This window comes from Passer montanus, unplaced genomic scaffold, assembly GCF_014805655.1.
Source record: "Passer montanus isolate IOZ18808 unplaced genomic scaffold, ASM1480565v1 scaffold127, whole genome shotgun sequence".
NCBI classification, from domain to species: Eukaryota; Metazoa; Chordata; class Aves; order Passeriformes; family Passeridae; genus Passer; species Passer montanus.
Genome location: NW_024359499.1, coordinates 199,169 through 221,743, shown reverse-complemented (window position 1 = coordinate 221,743; position 22,575 = coordinate 199,169). Strand labels below are relative to the sequence as shown.

Genomic DNA, 22,575 nt, shown 5'->3' with positions numbered 1-22,575 from the left:
GACTCATAAAAATCATTAAGGTTGGAAAAGACTTCCAAGATCATCAAGTCCAACTTTGGACCTAATACCACCGTGGCCACTAAACCATGGCCAGAAGCTGCTTGTGAGCACCCAGTTTAACCCAGTCCCTGGGGCAGCTGGGACCTCATGGTGTCCTTTTGTCCCTGTCTGTCCCCCCGGCAGGAATTGAGGCTTATCACTCTGATGCGGCTGCTCAGTGCACTTGGTGGTACCCAAAACATCTGTAAATATGAGAGGACTTCCAGGCCCAGGGCAGGTGCTGTTGACACCAGTAACCAGAGCAGGCTGGTAGGAGAGAGCTGGTCCAGACTGGTGGTGGGAGGAGAATGCTGAAGGTGATGGTGGCAGCTGGGATGGCTTTACTGCCTCTGTATTGTCCTCTGAAGGTGACAGTCTGGTTTGGAAAAGTCCAACCTCTGTGCAGCTCCCAACTCCCTGCCACCACAACCTTACTCTGGCAGGAAATGTGTGAGGTTTGACTCTCACTTCTTGCGTCCCAAAAAGTGAATCTTGTCAGATTCGGAGGACTCTGGGCACACTGTGGCTGTGAACGTGGGACAGAGCAAGGCTGGGCTGGGGGAGCCGGGGCCGTGCCCGGGGTTCTGCCGATGGATGGACGGATGGATGGATGGATGGATGGATGGATGGATGGAGCTGCAAACGCAGCTCTTGGGAGGCGCTGGAGGGAGACGTCAGGAGAGGAGGACGCCGCGGGGGATGCGAGCGGCTCCAGCTCCAGAATCCCCGGCGCGGCAGCTGCGGCAGTGCCGGAGGGATCGGCGGGGAGGGAGCAGGGAGAGCGGGGCAGCGCGGCTCCGGCCCGGCCTGGGCGGGGATGGAGCTGCCGGTCGGGCAGCGGGCGGTGCCGCAGTGCTGCGTGACGGTGACAGCGACAGTGACACAGCCCCGGCACTCCCCTCCCTCCCTCCCTCCCCGCAGCGCCGGGGCCGTGCGAGGCCGCGGCCGCCCCGGCTCGGGGCTCGCAGGGATGCGTGTCCCCTCCTGGGTGATGCCAGCTGCTTTTCCACTCGCGATGCTGGCGGCTGCATTCCCGGCCGTGCTGCTGGCACCGCAGGAGTGCCCCTGTTCCTGCCCTGAGCAGGCACAGCAGAGAAGAGGTGACAGGAGGGCGGGATCAGCGCCTCTGGAAGGATGTTTCAAATTCCGGGGGGATTTCACTGTGTCTCTTTGGGACTCGCTCGTCGGGGATGGGGGATATCCCGGGTTTGCTGTCACCTGCAGTGCTATCACCATCATGACAGGCACGGCCTCTCAGGACCCCAAATTCCTCACAGGTCACCCCAGGCACAGCTCTGTAGGTCAGCCCACCCCTGTAGTCACCAGCGTGGCTTTCAGAGCCATTCTCGGGTGGTTGCTCCCCCACTTGTTCTCTGTTCAGCTTCCCCCATCATATCCCTGTTCTCATCACTCATTATGTCTCTCCAGGTGAAGGCTTTTTAATAACAGCTGACATTTCAGCCATTTTTGAGTCATTTCCTTTCTTCTACTCCAATTTTCTTCATATTCTTCATAACTAGGAAGCCTTTCTTTGTCCTTGGCCAGAGGGGAGGTGTCTGTTATTGCCTGTTATCATATTCCAGGAGGTTTGATCGGGCTGATGAAAATCCTTCTGTTTTTTTTGTAGGTTTTTTTTTTTTGGGGGGTTTTTTTTTTTTTTTTTTTTTTGTTTTGTTTTTTGGTTTTTTGTGTGGTTTTTTATTTTTTTTTTTTTGGGGGTTTTTTTTGTTTTTTTTGGGTTTTTTTTTTTGGGGGTTTTTTTGTTTTTTTTTTTGTTTTGGTTTTTGGTTTTTTGTGTGGTTTTTTATTTTTTTTTTTTGGTGTGTGTCACTTCCACTCCCATCTTCTTTAGCCTGGTTTCTTAAGAAATTAAACCAAAAGCCTTGCTCCATCGTGGCCTTTACTCTCTCCCTGCTTGCTCTTGAGTGTGTTGGTCTTTGATAGGGTGGAGAGCTCGGAATGCTGAAAGCTTTGTGATGGTTGTTGGAGAGGACAGAGCCAGGAAGCACCCCAGAGGGACTTGGGGCACGAGACCAGTGGTGCAGGGCTGGGGCTCATTGCCCAGAGAGCAGGGCTGTGAATCCAGCCAGGAATATGAGGGACAGCAGGGCTGTATCCCTCAGCCTGTGAGCTGGGATAACAGGCCACAGCACTGGGCTGTTTGTGCTGCACAGCAGCTTTTCCTGAGCTCAGGGAGGGATTCAGAGGAGAATCCAGCCTCACAAGTGCTGGGTTAGCCTGGGATTTGGGAGGCCTCGGCTGTGTTTGCAGGTGCAGACTCACACGTGGTGTGCTCGAGGGCTTTTCCTGCAGCAGCAGGAGCTGCAGCTGCTTTAAGCTGGTCTCCTGGAGTGTAAACTGCAGTGACAGGGGAGCCAGAAGAGATTTTCTGCTCCTGCCCATGCTACAGCAGGGAGAGGCAGTAGAGCTTTCCCAGTGGCTGCTGCAAAATCTGGTTCCTTTGGTAGGAATGTGGGTATTGTAGTAGTGCTAGTGAGGGAAGTCTTGGGGGTCCTGGGAGAAGCACGATGTGGAGTCAAGAGCTCAGGTTGGTGGAAAGGGACCAGGGTGCTTGTTGGGGTGTTCTTGGAGCTTGTTGCCCTTTGCAGCAAGGGATGGGGCACCTCTTGAGTGTGTCCCCTCCCGTCCCAGCCCAGCCTGGGGACAGGGATCACCTCTTCCAGCTCACAATATTCTGTGAGTCTGTGCCAGGCTGGGGAGGAGAGTTTGCTGGGAATTTATGCAGCCTGGAGATGCTCTGCCCACACCTCACTGTGAGGGAGCAACATGTCTGCCTGGCAGTTCAGCTAGGGACTCCTGTGCAGGTGAGGTTAGTCCCTGCTCCTTGGCACCAAATCTGCTGTGGAGCTGTGCTCTGAAGGTTTCCCCCTTCCTTCACTTTGCATTTACCTCTGGTGTTTATTTTGGCAGCCTGTTCTGCTGATTTCTCTTCAACCTGCATCCCTCAGGCCTGGAGCCTGGCTCAGCCCCAGGCCCTTGTCCAGTCCCACTGCTGGAGGAGATTGCACTTGCCATTCCCCCCTCCTGCTCCCCGCTCCCTGCTCCTGCCTGGTCCCACCTCCCTCGTGGTCCCTTGCGAGGTGAGGAGCCTGCTGGGTGATGCTCAGCACAAGGGCACTTGTAGCCTGGCAGTGGGTCCTTAGCAGGTCCCCACAGGGTCCCTTCTGCCGGGGATGTGATCTTGTGATCGCATTGGAGGGGGATGCACAGAGCTGGCTCCATGTCCCAGCCTATCCCATGTCCTTTTCACCTCGCTTGTGCTCTGCACAAGGCCTGGTGGGAAGACAGGGCCATGGTCACACATGGTGCAGCTCTTTGGGCGTGGTTTGGAGCGAGGTTTCCTGTCCAGCTGTGAGAGAGGCCTGGATAAACGGAGGAGAGGGGCTTGGCAGTGACCCTGCTTCTACAGGTGCTTGCGTGGTTCCTCTTTCCAGGAAGCATTTTGGGCTTTGTTCTCTCCAGCCTCTCTTGTGATGATGGTGAGCTGGGCTCTGTAATTGAGGAGATCTGAATAAACCACTGAGGAAGCTGCTAATTTGAAGACATGTCTGTAATAATTAAATCATTATCTGGAGGGAAGAGAGAGCAGATACCAAAACGGGGCTAATTAAAATCCAAACCCAGGATGACTTGGGCTCTGGGCCAGAGCAGAGCAGAGTCTGTTGGGGATGTCTTCATGTGTAATTGCTTTTCAGAGCATCAGTCCCCACCAGAAAACCCATCTGTTTCCCCTCAGGAGACTTGGATTGACCCAGAAACCCTCTTGCCTTGCCCTGTCCCATGTTCCCCAGATCAGACACAGCTGGAGGAGGCCACATACTTTGCAAAGGGCAGAGGAGATGGTGAGACCCAGTTTGGGAGAGTGTTTGGTTCTTGAGCTTCAGGAGCTAGACTCCACCTTATATCAGCCCTCAGAACTGACTGATGCTCTTCAGAAATCCCTGAGAGCAAGGAGCAAGGTGGGCTTGGATCCATCCCTGCTCTGTGCATGGAAGGATTTGGACATGCAAAGGTGCCAGAGGGACCCAGTGCCTCAGAGGAAGGTGGCTTTGGCTGTAGGGAGAGATGAATCGTGTTCAGGTTCACTCCACATCCGGGGTGGGAGCACCCTGAAGAGGCTGTATGGCCTGTAAGGATGCAGAGCACTGCTGGATGTGAGCCCAGCTCTGGAGCTCCCTGTCGGCTCTGAGCAGGTCCAGGCAGGTGAAGGTGGTTCTGCTGAGCTGAAGGGTGGTGACCAACATCTTTGGTTGTGGTGTTGGAGAGGAGAAAGGGCCTTTGGACAGCACCTCATGCTGTGCCATGAGGGTGGCAGATCTGCAGGGTGGGTGTTAATGTACATTCCCAGAGCTTCTGGGAGTGCTTTGCCTGTCAAGCCCAGAATCCACCATGTTTTCAGAGTTCACCATGTTCTTCAGCAGGGCCAAGCACTTTGCAAAGGGCAAGGCACAAAAATCCCACCTCCAGTTACATCCCAGTTGGATGCAGGGTAAATTCCATCCTGCTGAGTGCCTGCACTGGGTGCATTCCCAGAGAGCTGTTGCTGCAGTGTCTGCGTGGGCTGAAGGTCCTCTCGTGGTGGTGGCAAGGTCTGGAATCACTTATTTCAGCAGGGAAGTGATTGTAGCTGTCCAAACCAGGCACCTTCCAGAGCCAGCGAAGATAAATTGGTGCATTTACCCAGAGGAGACAAGGTCAGGGGGCTCTGCCTATCAGGTGTTCACATGTGAGCATCACTCAGTGAATGTCCCCATATCAGCATGACAGGTGAAGGTCACCTCAGGTGGGCTGGTGCCTGCAGGCAGCTCTGAACTTGGGGAGGTGGGAGGAGGGTGCAGGAGGCTGGGCAGGGAGCCACTTCTGCTTGGGTGAGCATCCCACCAGTCCTGACACATGCTGGGTTTTCTGCCTGTGCTGCCCTGGGGGGGCTGCAGCTCTGCAGCAGCACAGCCTGGCACTGCTGAGTGCTGGGGTCAGGGAGGGCCTGAACCCCCCCAGCCAGTGCTGCTGGAGCTGTGCTCTGCCTGCTGCCTACAGGAGCAGGTGCTGGGTGGTGTGCGGGGTCCAAAACTGTTGTAAAAGAGGCAGAAATTTAAAGCTGTCTGCAGAAATGGTCACTAAACCCTCTGGAAAGCGTTGGCTCAGCTGCTGTGCTTGAGTTGTGTGTGGAGAGAGATTCCCAGCCCTACCTGTGTCCTTTTGCCTTGTGAGCTTTGATGTGCTCTTGGCTTTTAATAGAGAGCACACAACATCCTCAGCTCAGGCAGCAGATGTTTTCCAAGGCATTGAGATATCCCCTTCTCTTCATTCCCCCCCAAGGGAGTTTAAGATGTCCTGGCCCCATGTTTTTGAGTGTCCACAGGAGCAAACAGGGGGACCAGGTAGGAAACCACCCCACCTGCAACTCTTCCCACCAGTGGTGCACCAGTGTCATCACCCACATTTCATTCCTCTGAAAGCCTGCTGAGCTGCAGAGGTGTCCCTGCTCTCCTGGTGACGTCTCATGGATTGGCCAGATCCTGCTCTAACCTCCTGAGGTGGTTCAGGGTGGTTCCTGGTGCTGGGTTGGACAGGGATTGGAGCAGCCTGGGGTAGTGGAAGGTGTCCCTTGGCAGAGGGTGGAACAGGATGGGCTTAAAGGTTCCTTCCACCCAAACCAGTCTGGGATCCTGTGAACTCAGCGTGTGCAGGAGCCCCCAAAGTACTGGGGGTGGCAGAATGGTGTTCCCAGGTGCTTTGGGCCAAAGAGTGAAATGAGTTAAGTGTTTTTTGGGTGCTCTTTGGGGGTGATGGGTGGAAGCAGGGGTCAGGCTCGATGATGCCATGGCTGGGGCTCCTCTTTGGGTGAGCTGGGATGGCCATGGGAGCCTGTGGGTAGCACAGTGAGGACAAGGACAGAGCTCCTGGGGCTCCTGTGCCAGGCAGGGCAGTCCCTGTCAGGGACACTGAGGACACTGCATTGGATGGGCTCCACGGAGCTGACATTTTGAGAGGGAGCAAGTTAGAAGTTGAGTGGAAGTAGTGCCTGGTGCTGGATTTTGAGATGATACGTGCCCAGATGAGAGCTCTGCTGCCACCCCTCTGCAAACCACCACACTCCCCACACTTTCTGGAGCAATTTGGCATTGCTTCTCTTGATGGGAAGGGAAGCAACACCCTTGTGTTTTCTCCAATCCCCAGACAAGGGGAGCAGTGGTGGGGCATGGTGTTTCCTCTGGTCCCTCCCTCTGCTCATTCCATGCTGGGTGAAGCCCTCAGGGGCTCTGCTTAGAGCTCCCTGCTGGATCCAACTCAGCTCTTCACATTAATGGAAACCTTGATTTATTCTTCCTGATCTTTTGCAGTACTTGGGATTTCTGGAGGGAACTGAACTTTTATATCCCTTATATCTTCCTTGTGGCCTACATCCAGGAGGAATGAGCTCCAGATGGAGTTTTTCCTTGGCAGGCTATTTTTGAGGTGCTTTTTGTGGTTCTTCTGATGCTTAATAAGGGCTGAGCTAATCCTACAATTCTCCCAAGGAGGAACAACTTGAATTTTCCTTCTAAAGCACAGCATCTCCAGGCCCTCCGCCTCACTGGTGCCGTGAGTGGGCACAACTTCCCCTATGTCAGGAGTTAGGATGTGCAGGGCAGAGACTCCCCTGCAAAGTCCTTCTTGCATGAAACATGGCTTAAAGTGCCAGACAGGAGTAGGATGAGTCCTTTCTGCAGCACTGTGGCTTTGGCTGTGCCAGGTGGGCTTTGGCTGGGGCTCATCCTGGGGGCTCACTTTGCACCTGGAGGGTGTGGCTTGAAGATGTGACCCTGCTCGATGTGGATTCAGACAGAGCAGACAGGGCTGCAGTGCCTGAGCCTTGCCCCCAGGCACCCTGTAAGGCCACTGTCCCCAGCACGGCTGCTCCTGCCAGGTCCTGTGGCTGGCAGGGCTGACACTGCCCTGGCTCCTCCCGGCACGGGCACCGGGGGAACGGCGCTGGGGCCATTCCAGCCTGACTGGGGGCTGGTTGTCTCCATCTCTGCCTGCTCATCCCTCGCTGGGATTCATCCACCCATTCCAAATCAGCGGGGGACAGCCAAGGTGCCAAAGGTGCCTGGCTTGGCAAGGGAGGGCTGTGGTTCTCCATGGTGCGAGGGTGCTTGGGAGGAAGAGCAGGTTTCAATCAGGCAGGGATTTATTTAACCCCATGGTCCTGCCTTGTCCTACATGGAGCTGAGCACCCACATGTCCCAGTAGGGGTGGAGGTGCTTGTGGTAAATCCTGTGAGATTTCCTTGCCAAATGTTGCAGAGCTGTACTGGTGCTGGATCTGCTCATCCTCAAAGCCTGAGTGTCCAGAACCAAGAATCCCACCGATGTCCCACTGCCCGCCACTGCATCTGGGCAGAAGCTCTTTAGGAACTAGCTGTGCTATCAGCAAAGGAATTAAATAATTGCTAAAGCCCCTTAGCACAGGCAAGGAGCAACAGAAGGGATAAAAACAAGGGGGAATCTTCCTCACCCCCTAACGTGGGAGTTACTGAAATTATCCCAGTCACCTCTGCTTGGGGTCATCCAGTGCCCAAGCCTCTTTGGAACAGGATGGACTAAAACCTTCTGTGCTTTGGGAGGATGGAGGAAAGGGGAGCCCTGCCTGGATTGTCTGCAGGTGGCATGGGGAGCACAAGGGGAACTTGGGGCACAGTGTAGTTGCTGCTGTCTCTGTTTGTGTGCTGGAGTGGTTGATGGTGAATTGCTGAGCTCTGGAGGCTTCCCCAGGGCCAGGGTTGTGCTCCAGGACTATTGGTCCTCCCTTGCAGGTTGTGCAAAACCCCAGAGTGTGTGCAGGGGTATGTTCCTGAGCCTGCTGTGGTCCAGCCTGAGACCAGCAGCACTGGACACATCCCTGCTCTGTCCACTGTGGCTCTGAACACCCTCTAACACTTCCCAAATCTCACTGAAAGCCCCATCTGCCTCTTCCCTGACTCCAAACTCCCTCCCTGGGCTCTTCCTCAATCCCACCCATAATTTAGAGTCTGGTGAGGGATGGTTGGCCAGGTTGGCCAGGGCTTGGAGCATCCTGGCTTCGTGGACGGTGACCCTGTCCATGGCAGGGGTGGAACTGGTTGAGCTTTCAGGGTCCTTTCCAAGGCAAACCATTCCATGATTCTGTGGTGGCAGAATGCTGGGGACCTGCTGGAGCGGGACAGGGAGTGGGATTTCTCTGTGGGCCTCAGGGAGCTCACTGAGCCCCTTTCCCTTTGCACCAGTCACGGAGTTGGTGGCTGAATTTTACACTGGGATGGGGCAGATACGCAGCTGACGTGCGGGACTGGTTATCACTGCTGAGGCTCATGGCAGGAGGGCCTGCTGAGGCTGTGGGAGAGATTCCAGTGGGATGGGTGGTGCAGGGGAAGCCCTGGATCTTGGGCAGACCAGGCATGGAAGCTCCTCAGGTGCATGTGAGGTTTGCCCCGGGGTTTCTCTACAAGCAGCAGCCTCGCCTGTGCCCTGGGCTGGGCATGGGCTGGGTGTGGGTGCCAGGGCCTGGGTGAGTGGAGAGGCACCTCTGCAGCATTTGGCAGGGCTCGGGTGCACCCAGATTTCCTCAGCCCCCCTTGGAGATGGTGACTCTTCCCTCGTCGCTGAATAAATTAGCACCACAAGTGCTCACGGGGTGTGACTAAAGCAGGGCAGGCGCTGGTTTGGCAGCGAGGGGGAGGCCCCCGGCTCCAGCCCGGCAGGCTCCCAGATGAGATAACTCCTCAGCAGAAGTGTCATGGGGGCGGGAGGGATGTACCCGTGGCAAAACCTGTCGTGAAATCATGGAAAATCACCAGCAATGCCTCTGTGTCTCAGCAAGGATTGAAGCAGTGCCCTGCTCGTGGGGAGGCTGAGGCACAAAGCCTCACTTCCCCAAAGGGAAGGGAACCTCGCAGGGATGCTCCCTCTGTGACAAACGCAGTGGTTGTGGATCACTTCCCTGTGCCTTGTTCTCTGTCGGAGGAGTCTGCATCCACCTTGGGCTGGAAACCAGCCTGATTGCTGGGAGGGATCCCAGTGCTGTGTTCCCTGGCAGAGTCACCCAGGGGCTGGTTCACCTCAATGTGCTCTTCTGTAGGGAATGCATTTCCTTCTGCTGCTTTTTAAAGTAACCTTCCTTGAGAGAGAAATCGAAGACTCTCAGCACCTCAACACGAGGAAGGACTTCTTTCTGTGGAGGAGGGCAGAGCACCAGAACAGCTTGCTGGGGTGGGCATGGAGTCTCCCTCCCTGGAGACATTCCAAACTCACCTGCATGTGTCCCTGTGGCACCTGTGTGGGGTTTGACCCTGCCTTGAGAGGGCTTGGACTAGATGGGCTTCAGAGGTCCCTTCCAGCCCCAGCTGTTCTGGGCTTCTGGGGTTCTGTGTCTTCAGCCTAACAGAGCAAAGGACGGGGTTTGGTTGCAAAGTTATGGAACAGAAGGATGGATGAGCCATGTGACACAGCAGAGCAGCAACTGGAAAAGGAAATGGTTGTCACCGGAATTGTGGCTTTTTTGTGTTGGTTTGGTGGCTGCTGAAACCCCTCCTTGTCCCTGTGGATGGATCTGAGTGCAGACCACATCCTGGAAGAGGGATGTGAGCTTGGTCTCATGGATCGGGTGCATCCGTCTCCTCCCTTGCAGGGCACATGGTGGTTTTCCAACCTCTTGTGCACCAAAGGAATTGGAATTTCTCCAGGGTTTCCACAGCCCTGACTTTCAGTGATGCTGCTGGGTGCAGGCAACTGGAGTGTGGTGCGATTACAGTATTTGGGGTTTGGTTTGTGGTTTTGCTGGTTCAGGTGAACCCCTCATGCCAAATGGGGCAGCTGTGCCAAAGAGTGAAATCCAGCTTGTGTTCCAGCACCACAGTCTCGTGCTCCTCCAGAACACTCCCTGTGCTTCCACACATTCCCCCTGGGATCCCCAGGGCTTCAGCAGTCTCCTCAGACCTGTGGTTCTCCTTGGGATACCCTGAGATCCTGCCTTTCTCTGGGGTCAGGGCAGGACACGTGGCCCACCTTGGAAACAGGGAAACTGAGTCAGGACCCCCGACACGACCCCCACAGCACATCCCAAGGTGACAAAGTCCTGTAGATTCCTGTAGGTGTCTGTGTGACCGTGTTTGGGTGCCAGCCCTGGGGGTTCAGCTCCCTCCTCCCCCCCAGGGCCAGAGCAGATTTTGGCTCCTTGTCTGACAAGGTTTTGCTGAGGAGCAATTGTGTCTCTGCACAAAGAGGAGCAGGTGGCTGTCTGAAAATACCCTCTGGAAGTGGTGTGTAATGCCTCCCCTCCCACTGGGAAGTATAAATACCAGTGCAATGCTAGCATTTACTGCTCCCTGCAAAGAAACTGTCAGATCTGGACATTTTTCCTTGTGGATTCTCCTCTGGTTTAGCAACTTGAGTGAGCAAGGGTTCAGGTGGGAGCTGCTTCATGGGTTTGGAGCAAGTCTTTGGGGCAGAAGTGTGTCCTTTAAGGTAAGATATTGGGAGTAGCTGCCTTTTACTGCTTGCAATGTCCCCTGTCCCCCTCTTTGGGAGCACCCAGGGCTTCCCAACACCTGAGACAGCTCCAAACCCTGGAGACGCTGCCTGAGTGTCCTGTTCTGCCACTGCTGCATCCCCAGCAAGGGACAAGTTGGACATTGTTGCCCTGGGGGCAAAGGACACACTGCTGCAGGTGTGGGGACCCCAGGAGACCTCCCAGACGTGGATGAGAGAGGAGGCACCGCCGTGTCTTTCCTCAGGTCTCCACCACATTCCCAGCCCCGATCTCAGCAAATCCATCTCACCTTTTGGAACGGGAATCCAATCCTCTGCTGCTGAAAAATGGCACCTTATTTCCAGCCAGAATGCCTCATTTCCCTTGTTGTCCCTGGGTGTCCTGGCCACGGGCAGCCCCTGGCACCAGCCAGGGACCATCTGTGCAGCTCCCTGCCGGCGGCGGGGCTGCGCTGGGGAATTTGGGAGCACTGTTGCCATATGGGCCCCATGGAAAACTGCATCTTCCTTGTCCTTCTTAGGGGACTGGAGGTCCCAAGAGGCCACAGTCTATCCTGGGACTAAATGAGGGAACCTGGGAGAAAAGCTGGAATGAGGCCTTATCTTTTCCCAACCTCTAATTACCACATCTCTCACTGAGGGGAGGAGAAATGGTGAGGATGTTCCTACTCTGCCATCCCACTGCTCAGAGGGTCACTACTGACCTTCCTTGGGGTAGGCAAGGGTGGGTTGGTGGCTCAACTTGTCCTGGCTGCTTCCAAGTGGTGTCTGACTTCAGTGAGGGTGGCAGGACTTGTGCTGGGATGTGGCTCTGTCTGCAGGGGCAGTGTTTGGGATGAGCTTGCTGGGAATGCCAGGATGCAACGCTTGCAGCCTGTCCTGGGGTCACAAGTTCCTGAAAGGTAAAACTAACAGCAAAAGGACATCAGACTCTGGTCCCTCCTGGATGTGGCAGAGAGGGGTCAGTGTGAGAGGTCAGTGTGGGTGCTGGACCCCGAGTTTGGCTGCTTGGGCAGAGGGGAGGCTGTTCCTGTGCCAGGGAGCTGGGAGTGAGGGGTGCTGGTGTGGGCTCTGCCACCCCAGCTCTGTGCCTCCAAGGCCAAGTTGGGCAGCTGAGGAGGATTTTCCAGGAGCAGAAAAGATCAGAGTGACATTTTTATGGGATGATCAGTCTATGAGAGCTTGTTGCCTGCAAGGAGTGTGTTAAAGCCTCTTTGCCAGCTGCCTGCTGGGTGATGGTCCTGCTGACAGAGCCACTGAGGCTTTTCTCTTCCTCTCTCAGGGCTGGGATGGGAGTGGAGCTGTTCAGAGAGGAAACATGAGGCTGTTTCCATCCTCTGTGTGTGGGTAAAGCTGTGGGTGCTTCTCACCCTCGATGGGAAGGGAAAGCCAGGGTGCTCCCTGGGACCCAGCATCCCACAGGCAGCCTGACTCACCGCCGAGCTGTGCTGAGCAAATCACCAGCTCCAGGGCAAAAACCCCTTCTGCTCCCCATCAGCTGCTCCACATCTGGGCACCTTCACGAGGAAGTGGCCTCTCTGAGCAGGCAGCATGTGATGGTGCTGTTTTCCATCCCAAAAAGAGGGAAATCATCATTTCGGGGTGGAGGGGGAAGGGATAGTAAAGCGAACACGTTTTCCCTGGCAAGAAACCTGCTCCCAGCAAGCCTGTGCCTGGCAGCCCCACGGGACTAAAAATACCCAGCAAGGGCTGGAGCTGTGCAGTGTGTGTTTGCTCAGCTCCCAGCTGTCTCCTTGCAGGCTCTACCCGATGATTATCCCAGCACTTAAGGCCCTCTAAAGCCAGGCAGGAGCATTTAGGAAGTTCTCCCAGAGACCTGTGAAAGGCTGAGATTTACAGGCACTAATTGGGAGCGAGCTCAGGCCCCTCTGACCTCCAGCAGCAGAGAGCTGCTCTGCGTGTGCCCTCGCTGCTGCTGCAGTCACAGCAGAGTGTGGGGGGGTCTGGGCTGTCACCCACACTAATGTCCCCAAGGTCCTTCAAAGTGACAGCTGGCATCTGTGGGTTTGCCTGGGAGCTGCTGAGCTTTGCTGGGTAGGGACAGAGCCTGGGTGTGCCCCCTCCAGCTGGGCTTCCTGGGAGAGGTGCCTGGGAGTGTGTGAGGTTCTCTTGCTTTTGGAGCATGGAGAAAAGCCCAAGGTTTGAGGTGGGACAGAAATGAGGGGAGTTGACCCTGACCTCCAGCAGCAGAGAGCTGCTCTGCGTGTGCCCTCGCTGCTGCTGCAGTCACAGCAGAGTGTGGGGGGGTCTGGGCTGTCACCCACACTAATGTCCCCAAGGTCCTTCAAAGTGACAGCTGGCATCTGTGGGTTTGCCTGGGAGCTGCTGAGCTTTGCTGGGTAGGGACAGAGCCTGGGTGTGCCCCCTCCAGCTGGGCTTCCTGGGAGAGGTGCCTGGGAGTGTGTGAGGTTCTCTTGCTTTTGGAGCATGGAGAAAAGCCCAAGGTTGGACAGAAATGAGGGGAGTTGACCTTGTAAAGGATCTTTCTGCACATTCCTGCTCGTGTGCACATCCCTGGCTCCATGGATGTTGCTGTATCCCTGTCCCTGTGTGCACATTCCTGCACACTCACCTGTGCCTGTTGCTCACTGAACTTCCTGCTCCACAGGCCTTGAAGACAGCAGGGATCAAACGCAGTCTGGTCCTGGCTCCTTCACCTGCCATCCCAAATAAACCCTTTGCATCTGCCCTGACTGTGGGTGTTGTACAGCCTGGGCTCCTCCTGGGACTCTGCTGTGGTTGAATCCAGAAATGATCACTCACAAATCCGTGGGGTAGGAGAGTTCCTGTGGTTGTTAGAGGAATGGATCCATGATGGGGTTGCTGGAGCCAGCTCAGTGTCTGTCCACGGATGTGGACGGTCCCACTGCAGTGCAGGGAATTTTCCACTCTTGGATCTTGCCATGGTTCCAGCCAGGATGGGCACACGGGGCTGGATTGTGTCCAGAGCCACACTCGGAGGTGGCAGAGCATCCCCCTGGATTTCCCTGGCAGGGACCCTCTGGCAGAGGGATTCTCAGAGTGCTACAGCATCCCGGGAGGCACAGAGAGCCCCAGGAGCCCTGGGCTGGCTGTCCCCACCTGCCTGGGGGCTTCAGGCCAGGCCAGGGGGGCTTTGGCTGCTCTTGGGGTGGTGGGAGGTCTCACCCTGCTCATAGGGCTGCTCCAGCTGCAGGGGTTTGTAGCAGCTCCTGCCTTACACCTCTGTTTGTGTCCTTGGTGGTCCAGGATGAGGGGGGAATGTGACTTCCCTCAGTGGAGACACCCCCACACCCTGGGCACTGAGGAGCTGTGGGTCACCAACGTGGTCTTGTCCAGGAGAGTTTGATGCTTCACTGAGCATCCTCAGGGACAGGGCAGAGAGGCTTTTGAGGACAGGTGGAATGGGATGAGTCCATCCTGGACCAGCTGTGTAAGATCCCTGTGATTCTGTGATCACCCTCCCCAGGCTGAGGGACTGGCTGTGCTCATCTCCCCATCTCCCTCAAGCACACAGGAATAACAGGATGTGATTGTGGGCAGGAGCAGGTTTGCAGTGAAACAACCCCCCCCCCCAGAACAACCCGTGCAGGAGCTCAACCACGGGGGAAGCAGAAAGAAAATCAGCTCTTGGATGTAAATCTGTGCCTCTTCCTGCACTGTGTGGGTCCAGCCCCATGGGGGTGTGGGAAGCTGCCGTGGCCCTGCTGGAATTGGCATCTGCAGAATCTCTTCATGGTAAGGGTGTCTCTCCTTTGCAGCTGGGATAAATTTCCATCCCATCATCACTGGTCAGATTTATGTCTTGGTTATTCCCTGCAGCATTTCCTTTCCCTGAGAGCTTGCAGGGCTCTTCCCTCCATGCCTTGATTAATATATCTTAATTAATCTGCTAATTTCTCCCAGTTCCCCACCAGCAGCTGGCTGGGGCCATGCCCATGGGACTCATTTTGCCATTCAAGTTGTGCTCAGGAGCTGCCAGACTTTGCCCAGCCTGGGTGTTCCTTCTGCATGCTCATCCCTCAGGCAGAGGAGGGGGCGTGCAAGTCACCTCATTCAGGCTTTGTGCCCAAATTAACAGGGCTTAGCCCTGGGGTAGGACTGGTTTCTGCTCTTCTTGGCCCTGGATCTCCCTGGAGTCTGGACCTCTTAACCCCAGGAAAGCTGTCAGGGAGCCACATGCCTGTGGGTACCCCTGGGGCTGTTCATTAGGGACCACAGAACTGGAAAGCATTTTCCCTGCTTAATTACAGGGGTGAGGCTCATATCCAACTCAACCCAAGGAGAGCAGGGGCTGGAATGGTCCCTCACTCCGTGCCTTTTGCTCCACCAGCCTTGTTTTTGTGGGATCCCGCTGGGATGGGATGTCCTCAGTGCAGTTATCCCATGAATGCACAGTTACCCTGGTCATCCACACCCCAACAGCCAGGACAGAGTGTGAACAGCCCTCAAAGCTTCAGGACAGTGTTACATGTCCACAACAGGTTTTATCCCACTTGAGGATCCAGCCTGGGAGGGGAGGACACCACCTGTGGGACAGCCCTGTCCTATGTCCCCTGAGAGCTGGCTCTCAGCATCACACAGGATGCACAGTGAGGGGCTGCTGCTTTTGCCAGAGCCTCTCTATTTTTAGAGAGCTTTTTGTGTCAAACTTCCCCTCAGCTGATGAGCCAATGTCATCCAAAGAGCAGATTCCCCTGCCCTGGTAGTATCTGGTATTGTGTCAAACTTCCCCTCAGCTGATGAGCCAATGTCATCCAAAGAGCAGAGTTCTGATTCCCCTGCCCTGGTAGTATCTGGTGTGACAAAGGCACCTCCTCACAAGTGTCACCTTTCATCAGGGCAGGTCCCTGCTGTGCCATTGAGCTGTTGGACACAAGAGCTTTCATCCCAGCCCAAAGGGCCAGAACAGGCTGCTCTGGCCCAGGTCTGTGTGCAGGTCCTTTTTATCCACCTGTGTGGGGGAGAGGTTGAAGGGGGGGTGACACACAATCACAGCTGGTTTGGGCTGGAAGGGACCTTAAAGCTCATCCAGTCCCACCCCCTGCCATGGGCAGGGACACCTCCCACTATCCCAGGTTGCTCAAACCCCATCCAACCTGGCCTTGGACACTTCCAGGGATGGGACAGTCACAGCCTCAGGTGCATCCACAGACTCAGAATATTCAGACCTGTCCTTGAGCATCTCATCTGGAAAATTGAAAACTGGAGTGGGGCCTGCCCCAGAAACAGCTCTAGACCAGCATTCCTCACCCTGGGCCTGCCATGTTGTGTTTTGCTGCTCAACTTGAGCCCTACTCGTGGTTTGTCCACTGGCACAGATGGTGACCGGGGTGGGCAGGTCCCCACAGTGGCTGGGGTGGCAGTGTCACACTCACCCTTGCTGCTGGGGACCCTCACCTGGCTGCAGAGGGCTGAAGTTCCCCCACAGGACTGTGAATCCCCACCTGGCACCTTAGGGAAGGTGGGGCTATGGGTTCCAGCATCAGCCCTGGACTGGGTTCTCAGGTCCAGCCATGCTTTAATCCAGCCTATATATTGCCCAAATGTCAGCTCTGCCTCTCCCCTCAGCCTCTCATGTGTGGTGTTTGTGCTTGGGCAGCAATTTGGGAGAGGTTTGAGCAAGGGAGGATGTGCTGGAGTGCAGTTGTCACTGAACAGCTGGGCCCAGCACATCTGTCTAGAAGAGGGGGGAACATTAATCCAATCATTCAACTCATTTGTTGTTATGACCTCCTGCCAGGTTTGGGCTAAACTCAGGCAGGAGCCTGATTTTCTGCAAATTCCCTGAGGATGGGGAACAGTGGGACCACAGGGGCCCTGGGCAGCCAGGAGTTCCCCAGAGGGCTTGGTATCCTGGCCCAGGAGATGTGAATACCAAAGGCAGTTGCAGGATTTTGGGTGCCAGGGTTGCTGTCTCCTGCAGTTTGGTACCATCCTGGATTTGGTGTAGTGGGCAACCCAGCACAGCCCATTCCTGTGGGTGCTGAGCCCCCTGGTGCAGCTCTCAAGGGTTTGATGGAGGGCAGAGGGGGCTGGGCAGGTCTCTGGGCATTTTGGGGGCAGCAGGAGGGATCTGATCTCTGTCCCCTCTGCCGTAGGTCACTGCTGGGTGTTTGAAGAACTGTGATGCTCAGCGGAGACACGCTTCCACGTCAGCAGTGACACCTCATCCAGCTGTAGAGAAAACAGCCCGTCCTCAGCAGAGCCCTCCTCAGCATGCCCAGGCAGCCCAAACACTCCCTGGACCCTCCCTGTGCTGGCTTGGGCTCTCCCTTGGGACAAATCCTCAAGGATCGTTTTGTCCCTCTCTGAACAGCCAGTGGGTCACGGATGCTGCAGCCCCTTGGAAAGGCATCAGGGAGGTGACACACGGGACCCAGGAGAGGTGACACACGGGACTCAGGAGAGGTGACACACAGGACCCAGGAGAGGTGACACACGGGACTCGGGAGAGGTGACACACAGGACCCAGGAGAGGTGACACACAGAACTCCAGAGAGGTGACACACAGAACTCCAGAGAGGTGACACACAGGACTCCAGAGAGGTGGCAGCAGGACCCAGGAGAGGTGGCAGCGGGAGCTGGCAGTGACGAGCAGCGAGCGGGGCACTGGTGACTGCGAGGACCCTGTTGGTGCCCAGGACATCCCTGCACCCTGCTGGAGTGATGCCAGCTGCTGCTTAGCACGCAGGAGGACGGGATGGGGAGTCCCCCTCCTTGAACACCCCACTGTCCCCCCCCGTGCTGGCTCCCCTGGCCCCCGGGAGCCCGCAGTGATGTGACCTGTGCTCAGCACACCCCCAGCCCCGTCGGGACCCTCCCGCAGCCAGCCCAGCCATGATGTGCGAGGTGATGCCCACCATCAGCGAGGGGGACCCGCTGGGCCCCCCGCAGGGCTCGGAGGCGGACGCTGACTTCGAGCAGCTGATGGTGAACATGCTGGATGAGAGGGACAAGCTGCTGGACACCCTGCGGGAGACGCGGGAGACGCTCGCTGTCACCCAGAGCCGCCTGCAGGAGACGCTCCGGGAGCGGGACCAGCTCCAGAGGCAGCTGAACTCGGCCCTCCCGCAGGTGAGGACCTGCCCTGGCACGAGCAGAGCCTGCCCCGAGGCACACGAGGGGCACTGGATGTGGGGTTACCTCGTGGCCCTGGGAGGGTTGCCTTGGTGTGGCAGTAGTGATGCTGCCGCGAGTGTTGCACCTCATGTCAACAGTAAATCCTGTGGGTTCTCTCCAGCCAAGCCACAACCAGCTGGGACATGTCCCCTTCTCCTTTGTACCCTTGCTGGAGTGCAATCCTGCTGTCCACGGGGGAATGGTTTGGAGAAGGGGCAAAACCTCCCCAAGGACACCCCAGGGTGAGAGCAAGGCAGATGCAGAGCTTTTGCTTCCTGTGGGGTCAGTCAGTCACTGGGGAGGCACCTGGGGGAGCAGATAGCTCATTTTGAACAGCAGATGTGGCTTTCTGCCTCCAGTCAACTTCTTGGGATGTCAGGAAGTGCTGGGCCCACACTGGCACTTTAGACTGAGACATTAACCATTCATCACTCTCCTTCCCCACTGTGCAGAGCAGCCCCACTGCTGCCCCTTCCCTCACCAGGAGGGCTCCTTTCCATCAGCCCCATTCCCAGTGGAAATGGGACTTCTATATCTCAATCTTGGTCCTGAGAGGAGACACTGGAGGCAAAGCTGGTGCAGGGTGGGAGCTGGGACATCTCAGGGAGTAGAGGACAGCGAGGCTGCCAGAGGTCCATGCTCAGTGAGCAGTCCAGGGCTTGAAGAACCAGGGCTTGGGGAACCAGGGCTTGGGGAATCAGGGCTTGCCTTGGGGCTTTTCCTGCTGCTCTGCTCCTGGTTCATCCACCTGCAGGACTGTCTCCAGGTACTCCAGGGGCCTGGTCTTGAATTCCACAAAGATGTTCAGGCTAGAAGAGGGTGAAGTGGATGAGTCCAATGTCACAGGGCTGTGCAGGATAGTCTGAGCTGCCCACCATCCCTCTGGGGTCCTTTGGAATAGCACAGTGTTCCAGGGCTCAGACCTTGGGTAACAGGGATTCTGGGGGGCTGTTGCTCTGCTCCATTTTGGGTATGGTGTGGGAGGAGCCCAACAGCCAAGGGAAGCAGGAGGATTAGAATGTTTGCATCTGTTCTAACTCTGCAGTGCTGAAACCTGAGATCCTCCTTGCCTGCGATTTGGGGTTTGGAGCACCTTGGAGAGATGGGAAATGGGTCAAAAGTAGTGACATGAACTAGGACAGAGCTTGGTCTGTTGGCTGGCCAGCTCTCTGCATCCTTGCCTTGTCTGGATGGAGAAAAACAGCTTGGGAACAGCTGCTCCATACGCAGAGCTGGGCTGGTCCTGGCTCTGCCCAAGACGCTGAGAGCAAAACACCCAACAGGGCTTCCCAGGAGCTCCTGGGGTCCCTGTGGATGAGTCTACCTTGCTGAGAGAGTTGCTGAGATGTACCCGGGTGCTGGGTGCCCCCAGTGTCACCACTGTGCTGAGGGCTCAGTGCCTCTGCTCCCCGCTCTGGAGAGAGCAAGCCGGGTCACCCTGAGGCTCTGCCCGCCCCACCGTAGCATCCCGGATTAAGGGATGCGCGGATTTAGCCTCTGCTCCCGCTCCGGGGCCGGGCCCTCGGAGCCTCGGGGTGTGCTCGGAGCAATCTGGGTCAGCACTCGGGGACGCGCTGGCAGCGCTGTGCCCGCGGCCCGCTGCGTGCTGCCCGGGGCCGCCCCGGCCCGCCGGCCCCGGGATGTGACTGGGGCCCTCCCATGGGGAATTCCCGCAGCTCTGCTGCCTCCCGCGGTCCCTGCGCGGGCAGCGGCCGCCGCGCCCGGGCACGGTGGCCTCCGGTGCCCGCCGTGCTCTGCCCCGGACATGAGCGCTCGGCATGAGCACGGGGAGCACATCCAGAGGCGCTGGCCTGCCCAATGGGATTAACCCCAGCATGTGCATGTACCAGGTAAGTGGGACCGGGAGGCGCGGCTCTCTCCCCAGGGCGCTGGGGAGCATCCCATAGGTCTGTCCCATCCTCTTCTTCTCTGTGAGCCCTTTTACCCAGGAGCTTCCTGCAGTGTCTCAGACACCATTGGGAGTGGGGTGCAAGCTGGATTTCTGGGAGAACCCCTTCTGTGAGGGCAGGATTGGGCACCCAGGCTCATCAGTAGTGTCCCCTGGGTGCAGCCAGGCTGGGGGATGCTCTGCCTGGTGAGGCTGGGATGGGTGGCACTCTGCACCCTCTCAGGGCACAGTGGCAGCTGGATGCTGCTGTGTCAGCTTGGGATCGAAAGGGACAGGCTGGGAATGTGCATCTGGTGCAGATCCAGGCATGGGGCAGGCAGGGGATGTGCCTGTCCAGGGCAAACCCCTTGGCAGGGATGCTGCAGGGATGCTCCTGCCTGTAGCTCCCATTCCCCCTTGCCTGTGCTGCATGGCTGAGCCATCCCCACCCCCAGTCCATGGGGGCATCCCTCAGCCCCCAAAAGGCAGAACTCCAGGGCGATTTCCTGGGGAGACTAAGCTGCCTTAATGCTTCTTACATGATTTATTTATTCATGTGGGAGTGCTGAATGTGACTTAATCGGGCTGAAAGCTCCAGCTCCAGCCCCCCTGTTCTGCAGGGAATTTGTGGCCAGGGACCGAGCCCTGGGCAGGCTCTGGGTGCTCTCAGCAGTCCCCCAAGGCCCTGGCTTTGCTTCCAGCTCCCTCCTGCCCAGCCCCCCAGCTCAGTTTCTCCTGGGGCAGGTGGCACCAGGGGATGTGATACTCAGTGCTCCTGGTGCATCCAGATGTGTTCCCAGTCAGGGTCCTGTGTGGGATGGAGCTCCTCCCTGTCCTGCCATGGCTTGGAGGTTTGGCAGGAGTTCCTGTCCCCAGCTGTGTCAGGGAGAACATGCTCCCACATTTCTACAGGGCTGAGGGCTGTGAGCTGCCAATTGCCACGCAGATCTCCTGCAGTTGCTCCTTCCGTGGAGCTCTGCTGCACCTTTGCTGCCTCTTGGGCTGCCTGGAGAGCGGAGATCTGACCTTTTTGGGGTGAGCAAACCCCTTAAGACTGCCTAACCTCCCTGGAGGTCCCCCAGGAGCTGAGGCAGGTCCTGACATCAAACAATCACATATAACTTCAAAGTATATCTCGAGTTAACTTGTGAAGACCAGCAGGTAAATGGAAACCTCAGGAGCCCAGGTGGGGAAAACACCCACTGGGTAAGACCCTGAAAGCATCTCCAGATTTTGGGAAGGATGGAGGATCTGGCAGCTGTGTTGGAGCTGATTGTGCTGCTACAAGACTAGGATGCTGAGATGTTGGATTCCTGCTTGCCTGGCTGAACAGTGCTCCTCCCTGAGCAATCCCAGGTGGAAATACACATCCTGATGAAGGGAGGACACTGATTCCCCATGGATGCTCTTGCAGAGCCCCAGTGTTGTATCCAGGAGGTCTGGGAGGTGCTGGTGTCCAGCGCTGGGGGTGGGTGATGGTCGAAGCCCTGGGTTTACCCAGCAGGATTTAATCTGTGTAATCCCATGCTGCAACTGCTGGGGTTGTGTTTATCCCCTCGTCTCTGATTTGGGGCTTTCTCTTCATTCTGCTCCACTCTTGGGACAGAAGAAGTGGGGTGATGGGGCTGCCACACGGGCAGATGATGGATGGGACTCTCCCTCTCGTGCCGAGTCAGCAGCGCTGGTTTCCAGCATGGGCATCCTTCCCAGCCATCCCCTGCCGCTCCGTCAGGAGCAATCTCTCCAATTAGGGGCTTTAAAATGCTGTTAATCCTGCAGCTGGAGCCGGTTTGTCCCCAGGCTCGGGTGCCTTGGAGCAGCAGCCGTGCTCCTGCCACAAACAGGGAATTTTGCTGCCTGTGGTGTGGTCCTGCTGCATCCCTGTCTGTGCTGCAGGCAGCACTGGGAGAGACACAAGGGGGCCCTGGGCTGGGGACTTTGGCATTTCAGCTTTTCCATGCTACAGGCCTTGGAGCCTTCTCCCCTGAGCTTCCTAAACCTCTCCATGCTTTTCCAGCCATTTCCATGTGCTGGTTCCTGGCCCTGCTCAGCTCTTCCCTGTGCCTTCCCCCTCGATGCAGCCAAGGAGGAAAACCCCAAACCCCCAACATGCCTGGTGCTGACTAAAAATCCGAGTCACAGTCCACAGCATCCCACTTGAACACCTTGTGTGGTGCTCAGATCTCCCTCCCTGCTCCGAAAACAGATCCCTCCATCCCTCCATCCTGCTCCATCCCTCCATCCTGCACCTTCCCTCCATCCTGCTCCCTCTCACCCCAGGACTTGGGGCCAAGCCCAGTCAGTCATTGGGCAGGGTTTGGTTTTAATCCAAACTGGCCCCTCCCTGAGCTGCTGGGCTTGCAGGGCTCCCAGGGACTCCCAGGCTGTATCTCATTGTCCACCCTTGGACTGGAGATCAGGCACCTCTCCTTCACTTTCTAATCTGTTTATAGGTGTCCCTGTTTAGTCTCAGAGCTTACCAGAGCTGGGCAGGCACCTCTGCCTCGCCTGAGAGACTCCTGGCCGTGGCCAGGGCAGAGGAAAATCATCTGGATCCTCTTTATCTCCACTTTGCTGGGATGGAGGGCTATGGCACACCTGTGGCTGGGGGGTGGAGGCTGCACTCCACAGTGTGACACTGCAGCTGTGAGCTGGGACAGCTTGTCGTGGTCCCAGACTTGCCTGGTGGCCACCAGTGACCCAGAGCAAGGTGGCAACATTGGCATCTGGCACAGCCAGGGCTGAGGGAGGTGGCTGCAAGTAGGAGCTGGAGTGGTTTGTTCCTGTTTTTTATTCCCAAGGCATCATACTCAGGCCCTGTGTACTTGGCTGACCTCGCTGCTGGCCTGGCTCGCCGCAGGGCTGTTGCTATTTTTGATGTAAATGTTCATTTTTGCAGCCTTCCCTGAGGGGGGACAGTGACCGAGGGCTCTTTGATTTGCCATGGGGTGCTCCAGGCCTGGCACAGGATGTGGGACACGGAGCACAGGATGCAGC

The 22,575-nt window shown here is 56.7% G+C and overlaps 1 protein-coding gene across 3 annotated transcripts in view; it reads left to right on the top strand.

The window, feature by feature from the left end:
• Nucleotides 1–22,575, top strand: part of PPFIA4 (PTPRF interacting protein alpha 4) — a 58,541-nt gene that overhangs the window by 8,562 nt on the left and 27,404 nt on the right. For all 3 annotated transcript variants that reach the window (XM_039698547.1, XM_039698546.1, XM_039698545.1), the window contains exon 2: nucleotides 16,670–17,645. In XM_039698547.1, the coding sequence (XP_039554481.1) occupies nucleotides 17,409–17,645 (237 nt within the window). In that variant the 5' untranslated portion in view covers nucleotides 16,670–17,408. The remainder of the gene's footprint in view (nucleotides 1–16,669; nucleotides 17,646–22,575) is intronic.